This window comes from Bidens hawaiensis, unplaced genomic scaffold (genome assembly GCF_021521415.1).
Source record: "Bidens hawaiensis isolate Kalapana, Puna unplaced genomic scaffold, B.hawaiensis_p1.1 tig00046919_1, whole genome shotgun sequence".
NCBI classification, from domain to species: domain Eukaryota; kingdom Viridiplantae; phylum Streptophyta; class Magnoliopsida; order Asterales; family Asteraceae; genus Bidens; species Bidens hawaiensis.
In genome coordinates, this window is record NW_027506016.1 from 57,401 (window position 1) to 74,999 (window position 17,599).

The 17,599-nt window shown below is 42.9% G+C and overlaps 2 protein-coding genes across 2 annotated transcripts; one reads left to right on the top strand and one right to left on the bottom strand.

The window, feature by feature from the left end:
- The first annotated feature begins 2,039 nt into the window (after positions 1–2,039).
- On the top strand, positions 2,040–4,456 carry LOC143616385 (subtilisin-like protease SBT1.2). The gene has a single exon (XM_077089225.1). It carries the CDS (start codon positions 2,048–2,050, stop codon positions 4,364–4,366), a length of 2,319 nt encoding a protein of 772 aa, XP_076945340.1. The 5' UTR covers positions 2,040–2,047; the 3' UTR covers positions 4,367–4,456.
- On the bottom strand, positions 4,448–6,121 carry LOC143616386 (photosystem II reaction center PSB28 protein, chloroplastic-like). Its single transcript, XM_077089226.1, has 2 exons — positions 6,006–6,121; positions 4,448–5,097 (listed from the first exon to the last, which is right to left on the bottom strand). Exons 1-2 carry the CDS (start codon positions 6,076–6,078, stop codon positions 4,628–4,630), a joined length of 543 nt encoding a protein of 180 aa, XP_076945341.1. The 5' UTR covers positions 6,079–6,121; the 3' UTR covers positions 4,448–4,627.
- Between the last annotated feature and the right edge of the window lie 11,478 nt (positions 6,122–17,599).

The window sequence follows — 17,599 nt, forward strand, 5'->3', positions numbered from 1 at the left end:
TCGTTCAAGCTCTTCTCCTTGGGGCGCTCCCGTTCTCTTCGTGAAAAAGAAGGATGGTTCGTTTCGTATGTGCATTGATTATCGTGAACTTAACAAGCTTACTATTAAAAATCGTTACCCATTGCCACGTATCGACGACTTATTCGACCAACTTCAAGGCGCAACTTGTTTCTCCAAAATTGATCTTCGATCGGGTTATCATCAATTGCATGTTCGCGAAGAAGACATTCCTAAAACCGCTTTCCGTACTCGATATGGACGTTTCGAATTTTTGGTTATGCCCTTCGGGTTAACAAATGCACCCGCTGTATTTATGGACCTCATGAACCGCGTTTGTAAACAATTCCTTGATAAATTCGTTATTGTCTTTATTAATGACATTCTCATCTTTTCTAAATCCAAAGCCGAACATGAACATCATTTGCGTTCCATTCTTGAGCTCCTTAGAAACGAACAACTCTATGCCAAGTTCTCCAAATGTGAATTTTGGCTCGAGGAAGTTCAATTTTTGGGACATATCGTAAACGGCAAAGGTATTCATGTTGATCCCGCTAAAATTGAGGCCGTTAAGGATTGGAAAACTCCAACGACTCCCACGGAAATTCGATCCTTCGTCGGTTTGGCCGGTATTATCGGCGTTTCATTCGGAATTTTTTCAAGATCTCTTTGCCTCTTACTTCTCTCACCCATAAGGGACAACCCTTCGATTGGGGTTCGAAGCAAGAGGAAGCCTTTTGTACTCTCAAGGACATGCTTTGCAATGCTCCTATTCTAACCCTTCCCGATGGAAATGACGATTTTGTTGTATTTTGTGATGCATCCCATCAAGGACTTGGTTGTGTCCTCATGCAACGAGGTCAAGTCATCGCATACGCATCAAGACAACTAAAGGTTAACGAGAATAACTATACGACCCACGATCTCGAACTTGGTGCCGTCGTTTTCGCTCTCAAAATCTGGAGACATTACCTTTATGGAACGAAATGTGTGGTTTTTACCGATCATCGAGAGGAAATTAATAACAATAAGATATTTAAGGATAAAAATGATTGGGATCTTGAAAGTAGATGAGCGAGTACTGGTGACGGTATTGAAGATAAAATTCGAGAAATATCAGTGACGACGGTAAAAGAATTGGCATGAAAGAATTATATGTATAAAAAAGTATTATTACTTATTAAACTAGATGTTTAAAACAGCAATATAGCTGTTAAGATGCTTTCACACGTGTGGAATTCTCCACAGCCACCCTCCACGCCCGCGGTCCACATATCTGGGACACAGTGTTCCATGACGTGGAGCCACTCCACATAATCCCATGCCTAGTTTTCACACCCCATACCTCATGGTCTAATAAACATGTCGTGTCGTCTTTTGGTTGGCATTCCCAACTCATTTTAGAACATTCATGTCTAAGTTGAGTTTAAACTTAAAACCAAATATTTCAACTCGTCAATCCATTTAAAATTACAAAAAGAAAATTTAAAACATACATAACCTATTTTGACTTGTCAACCGGTTGTGTTCAGGTTACATGATTTTAAGCCTCTATAGGTTAAGGATAACACATCTTTAGCACGTATAATATACGAGTCGTATTCAAATTCATCAAACTATAAATCCAAAACCATTGACTGATTTCAAGTTTTCAACTGAATCATTCATTTATTGTGGGAAAAAATGTTTCTGTTTTTGGAGCCTGTTGAGAATTAAATGTAGTCGTGTGATATATGGTACAATAAATGTTAAAAAACAAGTCCAAAAGACCAAAATAACCTGCAAATTTAGCCATGGAGTAAATAATAACACCCACAAAAACACATCCCGTGAAAGCCAAGCTCCCTGAAGACAAGAGCCCCCACAAAATCATATCATCCTCTCTCTGTTCACCTAAAGATCCTCGTGATGAAGAGCTCTTATTATTCACGAGTTTTATCATTCTTTCACTCGAGGATTTCAACTCTCTTTCACTTTCAAAACCATGCACATAAATACCCTTCAAATGCTTCACTTTCTTCATCACTAAGCTCACTAGCACTACACTACAATGGCATTCAAAGCCTCCCTCATGTTTTACACTGTTTTACTATACTCGTTTTCGACTCTGGCCTATGCTAATCGACACCTGCTTAATACCTACATTGTCCAACTCCACCCTGATGCAATGCCAGCCTCGGTTTTCGCCTCTAAACTACACTGGCACCTTTTGGTTCTTGAAAAGACCGTAACCGATGAGGAGGACCCGTCTTCTCGTCTTTTGTATTCTTACCACTCGGCCATGGAAGGCTTTGCGGCTCGGCTCACTGAGTCCGAGCTAGAATCGATGCATAAGCTACAACATGTTATAGCCATAAGACCGGACCGTGTCCACAAACTTCACACCACTTACTCTTACAAGTTCTTGGGGTTAAGCCCGACTGATGAAAGTGGTGCGTGGGTCAAGTCGGGGTTCGGCCGAGGGTCCATCATTGGAGTTCTTGACACGGGTGTGTGGCCCGAGAGCCCGAGCTTTGATGACCGAGGCATGCCGCCGGTTCCCAAAAAATGGAGAGGGGTTTGCCAGCATGGGGAAAACTTTAATGATAATAACTGTAACCGAAAGCTCATCGGTGCACGATATTTTAGTAAGGGTCATAGTGTCGCCTCATCGACACCGTCTGAAGATGACGTGGCGGAGTATTTGTCGCCTCGGGATTCACACGGGCACGGGACCCATACTGCGTCAACCGCAGCAGGGACAGCGGTCCCGATGGCGAGTGTGCTTGGAAATGGAGCTGGGACCGCGCGGGGTATGGCACCCGGAGCCCATATTGCTATATATAAAGTGTGTTGGTATAGTGGTTGTTATAGCTCGGATATTTTGGCGGGAATGGACGAGGCAATTAGAGACGGGGTTGATGTTCTTTCGTTATCGCTTGGCGGGTTTCCCATCCCGCTTTATGATGATAGCATTGCAATTGGTAGTTTTCGGGCCATGGAGCATAAGATATCGGTTATATGTGCTGCGGGTAATAACGGGCCGATAGCAAACTCGGTTGCCAATGTGGCTCCATGGGTTGCAACCATTGGTGCTAGCACACTTGACCGGCGGTTCCCGGCTGTGGTTCGTATCGGGAACGGGAAGATTCTTTATGGAGAATCTGTGTACCCCGGGACCTCACATGAAAAACAGTTAGAAATTGTTTACTTAGCGAGTGGAGACCGAGGGAGTAATTACTGCTTTAAGGGCTCTCTCCCGAGAAAGAAAGTAGAAGGAAAAATGGTGGTTTGTGATCGGGGTGTTAACGGGCGGGCAGAGAAAGGTCAAGTAGTCAAAGAAGCTGGCGGTGCTGCAATGATTCTAGCAAACACAGAAATAAACTTGGAAGAAGACTCGATCGATGCACATGTTTTACCAGCCACATTGATCGGGTTTTCTGAATCGGTGCAGTTAAAGAGTTATATCAACTCAACAAGACGACCCACAGGCCGAATTATATTCGGTGGGACCGTGATTGGGAGAGCTAGAGCACCATCAGTGGCTCAGTTTTCATCACGAGGACCGAGTTTTATGGACCCAGTGATACCTAAACCGGATGTCATTGCTCCAGGTGTTAATATTATAGCAGCTTGGCCACAAAACTTGGGTCCCTCAGGCCTTCCAGAAGATTCTAGAAGAGCCAACTTCACAATTATGTCGGGGACGTCAATGTCATGTCCTCATGTTGGCGGGCTTGCGGCTTTAATACGGGCAGCACATCCAAAATGGAGTCCTGCTGCCATCAAGTCCGCCCTGATGACCACTGCTGATGTGTCAGATCATTATGGGAAGCCTATCATGGACGGGAATAAACCGGCTGGGATTCTTGCTATGGGAGCGGGACATGTGAACCCAGAAAGAGCTATAGAACCGGGATTGATATATGATATTACACCAAATGAATATATCATGCATTTGTGTAGCATTCGGTACACAAAATCAGAGATTTTTACCATCACTCACAGGAATGTGAGCTGTCAAGACATTATGAAAAAGAACAAGGGTTTTAGTCTGAATTACCCTTCAATATCTGTGATTTTCAAATCCGGGATGACTAGTAAGATGGTCAAAAGGCGCGTGACGAATGTGGGAGAATCTAAGTCTACTTACACGGTTAAGGTGGTTGCACCTAAAGGAGTCAAAGTGCGGGTCAAACCAAGGAGGCTGTCGTTTTCACGATCAAACCAGAGTTTGACTTACCGAGTTTGGTTCATTTTGAAAAGGTCAACAGGGTCTAAAAGAGGGAGGTTTAGTGAAGGGAAATTGACATGGATTAACTTAAAGGATAACAAAATCAAGACTCAAAGTCCTATTCTAGTCACAAAGTCAACTAGCAAGATTCATTAGTAGGAGTGTAAGCTTAAGGTTATTTGCATTATAAAGTTTTAAAGTATTGGATTCTTTATCATTTAATAAAGACTCATAAGATTCAACATAAAGAATGTATTATTTCATATCATTTGAATATAGTACTCACATTAGGTGAATCTATGCCACTAAATGATACCTCAAATATGTCACATTTCAATGACCTAATTAAAAGTATACAAAAACACAATGGCAGCAAGAGTTAATGAAAATGAAGAGAGAAAGTATATACATTGCAGTTTAGCTTTTAACGAATTGCAAGCCGTTGACATTAGCATAACGCTCCATGAACCGCATAAACCGGTCCCAGTCACGTGGGGTCCGCATCACATACTTAGCTTCAATCCCTGCAGGTCTACCATTCACAAATTTGGCACTAACATCAACTGACTGAAGTGTGCCTTCATCATCAATCATGTAAAATCCAGTAATGTCTCCAACTTCACCAGATGAGTCAAAGACAGATGGTTGGTCAAACTTGAAAATGGCCATACCATTGGTTCCATCTCTTGATTTTGTCAGCTTCACATCTGGTATTGTCTGTTCATCTTTACCAGGTATGAACTGAATTGATGGTTTGACCATTTGTATTGTAAGTGTAAATGTGCGAGAGGTTTTAATTCTCAGATTCTGCCTTGAAACCGGTGTGGTTAATGCCTGTCCACTGAATGAAGAACGTGAACTGTGCCAAACAGTTCCTGATGTCATCCCTGTTCACACAAACAATCAAAGATGTTGAAAGAATTCAAAAGAATTAAAAAAAAAAACATCTGTATTGGTGAATAAGAATAATGATAAAACGTTAATAATTATCATTGTATTCAACTAGAGATAAAATAATAACTAATAAACAACATGCAGTCAAACACAAATTCTTCAAGCCATTATCATACAAAAAGATCAATTCACCCTCCAGGACTTTTCGTTAACTAACATTGTCCAGTATTGATGAGGAGCTGATCCTTGAGTTAGCAAACTCTTACAAAGACCAGCTAGGCAAGGGGAAACAAGGCAGGAAAGACAGGTAATTCAAACGAGCATAACTTGGGCTAGGAGTTACGTGGCCCATACTAGTGAACAAAAAGGTCTCGTCAAGCCAGATCATTTGGCCTAGCTGTCAGACTCAGACCCGGATTCCACCAATTACGGTTCAAATTCCGTCAACCAATAATTTTCTCGAATTTTCAATCGTTTCTTTATTAACATAGCGCAGCTGTCTTAATTTCAGTATTTAATTAACAAGTATTAAAAAAAAACCTTTAGTGAAGAAACATAAACAAGCACAGATTATCAAACTTTCATAAACCCGACCTCTGTTGATGTTTTAGTTAATCAAACGGAATTCCTAGTTCATAAGCGAACTTCCAGCCGAACCGTTCACAACGGTGAGTATGACAATTAGATCTATAAATCCCTAAAACGCAACAAACACAGTCCAGTATCACATTGAGCTCTAGATAAACACCACCAATCAATCAACAACACTAAAATACTAATAATCTTTCTCGTAATCAAAATCAAGCAAACTAGCACCGTATTATCCTCCTAATTGAAGCATTATTATTATAAAGTATGAAATTGAATTGAAGGTATTAATTAATTATACATACATACATACCTGGAAGAAGACGAGGTTTTTGAGAAGAATGAGAGAGTGGTGAAGAGAAGGCCATGGTCTGCAGAGTCGCCATTGTTACAGACAGATACTGGTGACACACACACAGATGGTTGATGGTTATAGACTTATATCATATATGGTGTGTACTGCAGCAGTGTGTGTGCAAATGACAGCCATTCAGTTGGAGGGATAAGGGAATTACTCTTTCCAGGATTTATATTATTAGGTACGCTGTGAACGTGCTTTGTTCATTGTACCTAATGCATTGACTTTTTTAAGTCGCTAGACACCGTTAACTCTGTCGACTAGGGAGTTATAAAACTCGGCCTTAGTTGCAGAGTGTCTGAAGCTGAGTCAAGTCCTTGACTTGGGCGGGGATTATTGCTGAGTAACCAGTGTCTATGCGTGATTTTTATAACCATGGTTTTAGATTAAAATAATTTTTTAATATGAGAACCCTTTTAGATGATAAGTTTTTTGTGTTTTATAAACTTAAAAAAGTGAATTTAAATTTATATGTAGGGTATTAGACAAATTTAGTTAATGATAATGAGATGATTATAAGTATACTTAACGAATCCAATCAAAATATTATACCCAAGTCATATACTAGTAAAATTACCAATAACACTTCTATATTCCATTTTACTGATTCACCTGAAGGAACGACGCGAAACAGAAAACAAGGCATGATCTCATCATCATGTGAACATGGGAAAAGTGAGCTGACCAACTACTTAGATTTGGGGTTGTTTGATAGCCTCTAAATGATTTCATTAAGCAGTTAACATTAAGTGTGTTTGGTTCATCAGAATGTCACATCTGTATCGATCAACAAACCTTGATCTTAGCCATTAATTTTCAAAATAATGTTAAATGAACATGTTACTCCTTTGTCCCTTTACATGTATTCAGGACCGGCCCTAGGGTGGGGCTGGATGGTCAACGGCCCCCGGCCCGAAAATATTTTTTATATTTTAAATTATATGTATTATTATGGAAAACGATATGTATATTTAATGTTTAAAGTCGATAACATAACAACTAGCTTGGTCCAGTGGCAAAATGGTATGACTCACAATCTAAAGGTCGTGGATTCAAATCTCATTTGAGACAAACTTATTTTAATACAAAAGTTTTTTACATAACCCAATTCATAACCATTTAAAAACTAAATTGTTTAAACCCAACAAAATACTTGTTTACTTAAGACCCAAAACAATTTTCGCCTTCGGCCCAAAATATTTTTTCAGTTCTCGAAGCCACGCCTGCATGCATTTATAAACCTTAGTCTATCACTCAAACACTACCTCCTGGATTCACCAGTCACCACCATCACATCGGTGTACTCACACTTACTGGCTGGGTCTATTAATCATTCAGGCATTTGGCTGGCTAAACATTGGCCAAACATGTTAATGAAATATGAAAACTTTGTCAAGCAGATGACCATTCATGGGCTTTCCTTACGTGCTTTGGCCCACACACGTTGCGCTCATGGGATTTAACAAGGGAGTAATCAAATCAGCTTATCAGCCTGTGTCGTATACTCGTATCACTTATTCACTTTCCTCCCTTCATTTCTTTTCTTTGTGGGCTTAGATTCATTGCAAAAGTAACTGATGTCATAATTAAATAAATGGCACATTAAGGTACTAAGTTTAATATTAAGTCAATATAATAATTATATAAATTCCCAATTCACCTTAAATAAAGACCCCTTTGTATCATTGTTAGCTCCATTTTGTAATACGACTTGCGTTGGAGTTTTTATATGATCATTCTCTATCTCTAAATTTTAAAGTTTTCTCATATTTATCTCTTTCTTCCGAATCTTCACCTCTAAAATATAATGATTTTCCTTAGTGAATTGCTAAAGTGGAGATTCACTATTCAAATCTCCCAAATTTAAAGACCACATCTCAAGCATTTTTGTTTGTACGTCGAACATTTTGATTTATACTTGAAAATGTAAGAAATTTAAAATGTAATAAAAATGAGTATATAAAAATGGAGATGAAGAATGGGACGTGAAAGAATAACTAAATTTAAAAAAGGTGATTTTTTAATGTATGGAGTTGGAAATTCTAATAGGAATGAAGATGATCTACGTCTATTCAGATAATCAAAAGCATCCAATCTAACTAGTATATATAAATGGAAGAAAAAGCATAATTAAATAGCTAAACTATATTAATCGAGCTAAGAATACATTGATCAAGCTCTCCCGAGTTGAGGTTGGAACAAAGAAGAAAATCTTGCAGCGGGATGGACAACACTATCTTTAGGATGAGTGATATGACACTCCACATCCTAAGCCATCGTCTTAGACTCAATCCTACATGAACATCAGGTGTGTGTGTGAGAGAGAGATTCTAAATTTATAATTTTTTTGATTTTCTTTATCTCATACATTTTTTAATTTATATTAATTTATTTTTTTAATAGGGGTATTTTGATCTTTTGACCAAAAATTAACAGAAAAAACGTATAAAAACGTATTGTGATGTCGACTGATATGACAAAAAGTTGTAAAGGACAGGGGCGAAGTATGGGGCCGGGTTTTTTCGCGCGTTAGTGTAAATTTAGCCGTTTTTTGTCCGAAATATTTTATGCGTAGTGTAAATTTGCATGTTTTCAACCAAAAATTTAAGCCCGGCCCCTCCTCGTTTATGAAATTTTTTATACATTTTGAGTTCGCCCCCCCCCCCCCCCCCCCCGGCGTTCACGTCCAAGCTTCGCCACTGGTAAAGGACATGATTGAAACCATGAGAAGAAAAGATCAAATACCGAAGCCGAGATTTTGATCAAACAAGAGAGCCAAAAATCATACCTTACAAACAATATATTAAGATTAAAGAACAAGAATGTTTATAAAATATTTTCTAATATCGAAATGAAAGCATATGCCTACGCATATATAGGCTCTTTCTCCCTCCATATAAATACATACATAATTACATGCATTTATATATTTATTATTATATGACCCCCCTCTATCTCTCTACAATTATACAAATCTTGACAATGGATACAAAATAAATTGTTGTCTTGTGATACCCATGTGACCGCATCTTCTTCTCTTAGGCAATCCCCAAATACCGTTAATAAACACACCGAGTTTGGATATAATGCTGAAGAAACACTAAGTGACCCTAGCAGATTACGGATAATCTGGGGGTTAAGTAATGTTTCCCACGAGGATGAGGTCCAGCAGAGAAGGTTGTTCTTCAGGTGACCTGCAAAACAGACACCGTAAGCTCGTCACTGAGAAGGGGGGGGGGGGTTCCTCCTTGTGACCACCCTCCAGCGTGAGAATCAGACTAGATTGCTCTGAATATAAGTGTATATTAAGAGATTGCTAGATAAGATAACGAGATATCAGATGATGTCCCTACCATTCCAAGGTGTTGGAGTATTTATAGCCGAAGGTAGGTTTCCTAGAAGGTACAGCCGGCTGAATAGTATTCCTGTTCTACCAACAGTGGGTTACGCACGAGCCATGCTGGTTGGTGGATAGGCTGCGGCCGACAGTGACAAGGTCGGCTGTATACTGTTCCTTTACTGCCGGCTATGCACTGTTCCACCAACTGTAGGCTGCGCACGTCCCACAGTAAGGGTTGGTGAGTAGGCAGCGGCTAATAGTGAAACAGTACTAGAGGGTGCTCCTCCTCGTACTGTTGTCGGTGAGCTGTCACCCTGTGATTGGTTCATGGGCTGCTCTGGTCAGATCGTCTGTTTTGCCCATACCTTGGTAGGTATAGTACAAAAGATCTTCCAGAAGCATACGGACTGGCTCATTTGGGCGGGAGTATTCCCGCCTTGCTCATTCCTTCAGGTGACAACTGTATTTGAGAGCTAAGTGCCTTGTGCGTGTAGCCTTGCTGCGCGGGTGGCCTTCCCTGATGGCTTGTATCCGCAGCTGCGGGAACAGGCAGAGTACTTCACCATTGGGAGGCATTTCCTGCAGGAACAGCTTGCGTACTGCGCGTAAGGACGTCACGTCTCTGAGCATGGTGGGTCCTGCGGATCCAGTTGGTTTCTGCGCAGACGTCTCTTTTCAAGGTGAGTCTTGCGGGTCCCAACTGGGCTCTGCTGGGACCTACCTCTTCAAGTCCCCCCAGTCCAATGTTCTTCTCATGAATGTTTAATAAAGTGAGGTGAACTTTTGGACTTAAGCAAAGGGTTTTGAAAAGGGTTTAGTTTTAAGGTTTTCCATGGGGATTCTTCCCGCGGAAGTCCTTGTCACTTGCAGAAATTCCCGACTTTCCTGCTTGATCGTTGGGTATGATGCGGGTAGGTCTGTAACCTCCTCGCAAGTCAGGAGCGTTGAGTCCCACGTGTGGATTCTCCATGAGGTTTTGGTAGTTTTGAACATAGTGATCAATTACGTTAAAACCACCAATTCCATCCTGGAGCTTCAAACAATGTAGTTCTCGACGTTCCCGCTATGCGGGGATGTTATTCCCGTTTCCGCAAGCATTGCCCAGAAGATCCTTCTTGGTTTCAATTCCCTGCGGAGCGCTAGGTATGTGAAGGGTTTTGCCTTAACACTGTACCCGCACTCGTCTTACGGTTACTTTACTTCCAAGGTGTTCCTGGCGTCAATTCCCTGCGGGTGCTAAGTATGTGAAGGGTTTTGCCTTAACACTGTACCCGCACCCGTCTTATAGTTACTTGGTTGCCGAGGTATTCTTGGCTTCAATTCCCTGCAGGTGCTAAGTATGTGAAGGGTTTTGCCTTAACACTGTACCCGCACCCGTCTTACAGTTACTTGGTTGCCAAGGTAAGGGGTATTTTCCCGCTTACTTTTGAATCTTTTTGAAATTTTTTGAAATTCGAAGAGTTGGTGAAAGGATAAGAACAGTCCAAACTGCTGAAACGTCGTGCGACGGTTTCTTCTGACTGTGTCAGGACGTGCAGGAAGTTATGGTGACGTGACAGTACCTGGTCATTCCAGACGCTTTTTCAGGCGCGTGGGCGCGATTTTTCGGGCGCGTTGCCGCGAAATTAATGGTACGCGTCCTTTCAACAGCTGTTGCCAGCTTGCTTTTTGCCACGTGTCATAGTTTCATTGCACCTGCGATTTCTCTCTCTTCCGCATTAAATTCATCACATTAATTGCGATTAGTATATAAAGGGGGAGAGGGTTCTTTGTAATCCACACTTTCACTTTTCTCTTCATCTTCAAAACGATTTCCGGCGAATACTCATCTTTTCAGTCGAGCATTCTCTTGAAATCGTTTTCTTCTTTCATATCTGCAAGATGTCGTCTCACGATCTTGAGGCTACAGCCCAGGAGGCTGGGGTGTACGCCGATGACAAGAGTACTGCTGGCGAGTGCCAGTGTGCTCTGCCTGTCGATCTATATCAGTACATCGTCAGGAAGTTCATGCTCGAGTCTCTCGAGCCTGAGTTTCCTGAACCCCATCAGACGGTGTATGATGCCCCCAGAGGCAAGATCGGGGTATATGCTGCATTCTTTGTCTATGGGAATCTTAGGTTCCCATTGACAAAGTTTGTGTACCGTGTCCTAGAGAGGCACGGTGTACACTTGACCGAGGTGCACCTGATGGCGATCGCGAAGATTCGCCACTTCGAGTGGGTGTGCCGGATTCTGGGCATTGAGCGCTTCGTCGACCGCCTGATGACCTTCTACTCTTGGAGGTGCATCCAGGGGTGGTATACTCTGATAACCCGTATAAAGGGTTTGAAGAGTTGCGCAACCGAGCGCAGTCTTCGTTCGTGGAAGCGGGAGTTCTTTTTCATATCCGCTCGCGCCATCCCCCTTGCCATGAAATTTAAGAATGGGCAAGCTCTCCCCAGCCTTCACGCCTCCAACTACCAGGAGGCGGAATGGTTTTCAAAGATTTCCCGAGTCCAATCTCCGGTTTACTGGTTTGCGGAGTCCGGGATGGTGATGCTCGGGATGAGCCGGGTGTGGAAGGATGCGGATGCGCAAAAGATCCCGATCGTCCTCGAATACGGTTTGAACTCTGTTTCTTACGGTATGCTCTGTTTACTTTGTTTATATAGGTTTGTCTTCTAACTGCTTTTCTTTTATTTCAGAGGGGAACGACTTGCAGTCGCTCCTGTATCCGCGTGAGGTTGACAGTCCCGCTCGGATGGGTACTCGTGCTCTTGATGAGAACGAGTTGCCCATCCTAGAACAAACGGCGGATCGGTTCGTGGAGGTCTACCCGCTAGGCCACGAGATCCTGAGCGCCAGGCGGCCAGGTAAGGCGTTATTCAACCCTCGACCCCTCAATGCTGAAACCTCTGCTGGAATTCCTCTAATCTTATGTTCTGATGAGGAATCCGCAGATGGTCCTCCGTTGGTGCGGAAGAAGAAGGCTGCCGGCGGGAAGGGGAAGGAGAAGGTGGCCTCCACTGCCGATCCGGTGCCTCGGTCTAACTCAGAGGCCGAGAGCGAGGAGGTGGCGGGGAACCCCGGTGGTGATAAGACCACCGCTCCGGAGGTTGCGACGACTGTCACCTCCGGAGAGCCCAGGATGACAACGGTGAGCGGCGTGAAGAGGCCGGCTCCATCGGGTTCATCCCCGCCTGTCCGCACTTTTAGGCTCAAGAAAACCCGTAAGTACAAACTTTATTTTTAACTTCATAGCTTTCCATCATTAATACTTATCTTCTTTGTGCAGGCGTGGATGTTGACGCATTCCAGGGTGGAGCGGGGAGGAGTACCTCCCCGCCCATGACGGTAGGCTTGGTCAGCCTACCTGAGGCGACGACCCAGGCGGCTGCGCCTTCGCCTGCTTCCGCTGGTTCAGTTGCTCACTCCGTTGAGCCAACTGTTCCAGCTGTGATGACATCACCGCCGGCTGTCAGTGCCATATTTACCGCATCTTTCACTGAGCTGGCGGTTACTTTTGCTGCGGACTCCGCAGCGGCGACCGCGGCGGCCTTCACCATGCCTCCTCCGTCATCGGCAACGACGGCCGATCCTTCAGGTATGCATGGGGCTTCTCGCCAACCTCTGCCTCCTTCCCATCTACCTGACCTCTTGGACGGATTTCCCTTGGGTTCAGGTGATGGGTTTGGCGGCTATCGGCCTGTTATTGACCCTACAGGTGCGTAGGGTTCTTTTGGCCTATTTTTTTTTTTTTATATCATCTTTTCCAAACTGCTTTTTGTTTTTTGCAGTGTCGGATTCCAATGAAGTGTATGTTCCACGATGGAACATCCGCCGAGGAACAACCCTTCGCACACCTGTGGAGTGCGTGGAGTGGGCTCGTCACGCAGCTCCCAGTGGTGCGTTGGGGGAAGCCATGGCTAGCTACCATGAGGGTAGGCTAACCAATGAGCTTCGGGTTCTCCTGGCCCGGATGCAGCCGCGCGTCGAGCTGCTTTGTCGTGAAAACGACAAGTTAAAAGCAGCTCGCATTCAAGAAGTAGCTCAGGCGCGGGCTGTCCGGGAGGAGAATAGGAGGCTCTCCGCCGCGGCTTCGGAGAAGGAGAAAGCGTTCAAGGCCCTTGAAGTTGAGGTTCAGGCCCGTCTCGAGGCCCGTTCCAAGGCTGCCTAAGCTGTTAACGAACAGCTTCGGCTGGCTAAGGAAACTGCTAGGAACGCAACTGAAAGGGCCACCAAGGCTGAAGCTGTTGCTGAGCCTCTACGCCTCGAGAATGAGGAACTTAAAGCTAAATTAGAGGCGCTCCAACAGGCTCATGATGCCTTGGCGATGGAGGACGCGAAGAAGCTCCAAGAGATCCTGGACCAGAGGGGCGTGCTTGACCACACTGAGCGGAAGCTAAAGGGCGTCGAAGAGGCTGCTGCAAAGGAAGTGTTGCTTGCCAACCTCAATAAAAGTGAAGCCGAACGCGCCTGTAACCAAGCTCAAGCCGCCCTCCAAGAAGCTCTGGTTGCCAAGGAATGGCTTATTCGAGAAGCGTTGTCTCAGGTAAGCTTTTCATGTCTTTACGCTTTTCTTTGTAAATAGAAAAGGTTTTGATACTTGTATTTTTTTTTCTTTTTGTAGGTTGTGCATCGGGTCTTCACGGAGACGTCTTATGACGATGCTATGAGCACAGACCTCAACGCTTCTCATGAGGATGGGGAAAAGGCCGGCTTCCTGCTTGGTCTAGGGTTTGTTGAGAAAGGCATCCCGCCTTCCAACTTCCCTTTGTATGATGTTGATACTGAAGCTGTTTATGACCAAGCAGTGAATCAGTATGCCGCCTTCCCGCATCCGGTGGTGGAGAAGGTAAACGAAGTCGCTGCTGCTGATGATGGGCTAGCTATCCTTAAAGCTTTCCTTGAACCGCCACGCTCTACTGATGGTGCGGGTCCAAGTGGAAGTGGTCCTGAAGCATGATCCTGAAGATCCCTTTCCACCATTAGCGTAGATTTTTGTTTTTTTTTTGTATAGCTTCTTTTGTATGCGGGTATGCACCCAGCAATCTTTGTAATATTTGAATTTTGATGGAATAAAGATTGTGTTAATTCTTTGCCTTGTTTATTTTACGCATGTTTTGATCTAACTTAGCAATTTCTTTAGTACTTAGATAAGTTAACTTTTTAACGTGGCAAATTATAAGTTTGTTTCGCTTCCTCTTTCATGATTGTGCGGGTATGACCGTCACTTACACTTAGTAGGATGGCTTAACTTTACTTATATCTGACCTGCGTGGAAGTTTTCCTCATCTTTTCCTTTGAAATTTTCTAAGTGTTCAGAATAAGTTAACCTTTGGACGTGGTAGATAATAGGTTGAAGTTTTGCCTCCTTGTTCGTGATTGTGCGGGTAAGACCGTCACTTGCACTTACAAGGATGGCTAAACTTTACTTACATCTGACCTGCGTGGAGGTTTTCCTTAAAACTTGAAATTTTTACCGTTGTGTTTATGCGGGTTTTGCCGCCTTCCACACGTAACGACTTACTTCTTCCCCTATTTATGCGGTGAATACCGGCACATCAGTGTGGGAAGTTCATAAGTATAAAGGTAAGGCTATCAACACATTGTGAAAGGAGAATCATTTCCATTAGAAGTGGCTCTAGGCCTTTTCTTTACAAGTTTGGAATTGATCTACATATAACATTTGCGTAATTGAGCTCCATTCCATCTTCTTGGGATGGGAGTGCCATCGAGCCTTTCGAGCCGGTTTGCGTCCTTTCCCAGAACTTCTTTGATAATGTATGGCCCTTCCCAGACCGGGGCCAGCTTTCCTGGGCGTTCTTGGTTCGAAGCCTCGTTGTTACGCAGTATGTAGTCTCCTACATTGAAGTTGCAGAGTTTTACCCGCGTGTTGTAGTACTTTTGCATTTGTCGCTTGTAGTTCTCTTCACGCACTGCGGCTAAGTCTCTGCGTTCCTCGGTTAGCATAAGGTCTAACCGTCTTTCCGCATCATTGTCTTCTGGCTGAATCAAGACCCTTGGTGAGGGTAAGCCAATTTCGACCGGGACCATGGCTTCAGTGCCATAAGTGAGACTGAACGGGGTTTCTCCCGTACTGGCCTTCTTCAGCGTTCTGTTTGCCCCGCACGTCCACCCAGCCGGATCTGTGTTCCAATAGTCTTTTCTTTATGCCTTCGACGATGCTCTTATTTGCTCTTTCCACCTCACCATTACCTTGCGGGTCTGCCACTGAGGTAAAGGTGTGGGTGATTTGAAGTTCTTTCAGCCACTGTTGTAGCTTCTTGTCAGCAAAGTTACGGATAATCTGGGGGTTAAGTAATGTTTCCCACGAGGATGAGGTCCAGCAGAGAAGGTTGTTCTTCAGGTGACCTACAAAACAGACACCGTAAGCTCGTCACTGAGAAGGGGGGGGGGTTCCTCCTTGTGACCACCCTCCAGCGTGAGAATCAGACTAGATTGCTCTGAATATAAGTGTATATTAAGAGATTGCTAGATAAGATAACGAGATATCAGATGATGTCCCTACCATTCCAAGGTGTTGGAGTATTTATAGCCGAAGGTAGGTTTCCTAGAAGGTACAGCCGGCTGAATAGTACTCCTGTTCTACCAACAGTGGGTTACGCACGAGCCATGCTGGTTGGTGGATAGGCTGCGGCCGACAGTGACAAGGTCGGCTGTATACTGTTCCTTTACTGCCGGCTATGCACTGTTCCACCAACTGTAGGCTGCGCACGTCCCACAGTAAGGGTTGGTGAGTAGGCAGCGGCTAATAGTGAAACAGTACTAGAGGGTGCTCCTCCTCGTACTGTTGTCGGTGAGCTGTCACCCTGTGATTGGTTCATGGGCTGCTCTGGTCAGATCGTCTGTTTTGCCCATACCTTGGTAGGTATAGTACAAAAGATCTTCCAGAAGCATACGGACTGGCTCATTTGGGCGGGAGTATTCCCGCCTTGCTCATTCCTTCAGGTGACAACTGTATTTGAGAGCTAAGTGCCTTGTGCGTGTAGCCTTGCTGCGCGGGTGGCCTTCCCTGATGGCTTGTATCCGCAGCTGCGGGAACAGGCAGAGTACTTCACCATTGGGAGGCATTTCCTGCGGGAACAGCTTGCGTACTGCGCGTAAGGACGTCACGTCTCTGAGCATGGTGGGTCCTGCGGATCCAGTTGGTTTCTGCGCAGACGTCTCTTTTCAAGGTGAGTCTTGCGGGTCCCAACTGGACTCTGCTGGGACCTATCTCTTCAAATGCAAGACTCTTTGTGTCTTGTATTATTTATATTTTTCATACCTTAAGTTTAAGATCATATAATATCATAATACAACGTATAATTAATACTACACCATATGATGTTAATAAATCAAATATAAAACATATAAAAATATACAAAAAAAAGATATAATAAATTCATAAACACCATTAACAATGTGCTTAATATAACAACTTCTACATAGAAGTATATACAATTACTAGTGTTTTAACCCGTGTATTACACAAAATTTGTCTAACGAAAGAATAAATAAGATCCGTTATTTGAAATAAAGAAAAAAATTAAAGGTAAAAAATAAATAAAATATAGAGTACATAAATAAAAAATCTAGAATATTAAATTTATAGATTTGAAAAAATCTCTTTATATACAACATTTGTTGTTTTATCATGTGTATTCCTATTGTCATTCAACATTAACAATTTTAGTCCACCTATACTAATTGTCCTTGATAATGCAACATATAATGTACATTGGAAAAAGTTTTTCCAAAAAACTGGACATCGAAGGAACAAACCAACTCTAAAAAAAATTCTTGTCGACTAATTTGCTACTTGTTTAATTATTATATTTCTACTGTTTTTTTAGTTTCAATAAATATTTTACTTTTAGTTTCTTAGATATTTTATACCCAGTTGTCAAAATGGTTTTGACTCATAACACACAAATAGCCACGATAAATGAGATAGATATTAGAAGATTACGAACTAACAAAAATCCCATTTCCTTTACCGGCATACATTTTATTTTCACAAATAGTGTAACTATATGGATATTAGCTAGTGAATAGAAATAGTTTGTATATATTTAACATTATAAAATATTTGATTAAATTAATGGGATCTTATCTCTCTAATTAATAATTATAGATGATGGAGGTGGTGAAAGATGGGATTTTGGAATCACATGGGATAACCTTTTGATGTCCCAAAGTGACACCCCACTCTCTTATTGTTGTT

Bases quoted from the DNA above. Each gene is read 5' to 3' on its own strand.
- LOC143616385 (XM_077089225.1), top strand. From the start codon at position 2,048: ATGGCATTCAAAGCCTCCCTCATGTTTTACACTGTTTTACTATACTCG.
- LOC143616386 (XM_077089226.1), bottom strand. From the start codon at position 6,078: ATGGCGACTCTGCAGACCATGGCCTTCTCTTCACCACTCTCTCATTCT. The intron at 5,098-6,005 runs GTATGTATGTAT...TTGTGTGAACAG, and splicing joins AAAACCTCGTCTTCTTCCAG to GGATGACATCAGGAACTGTT.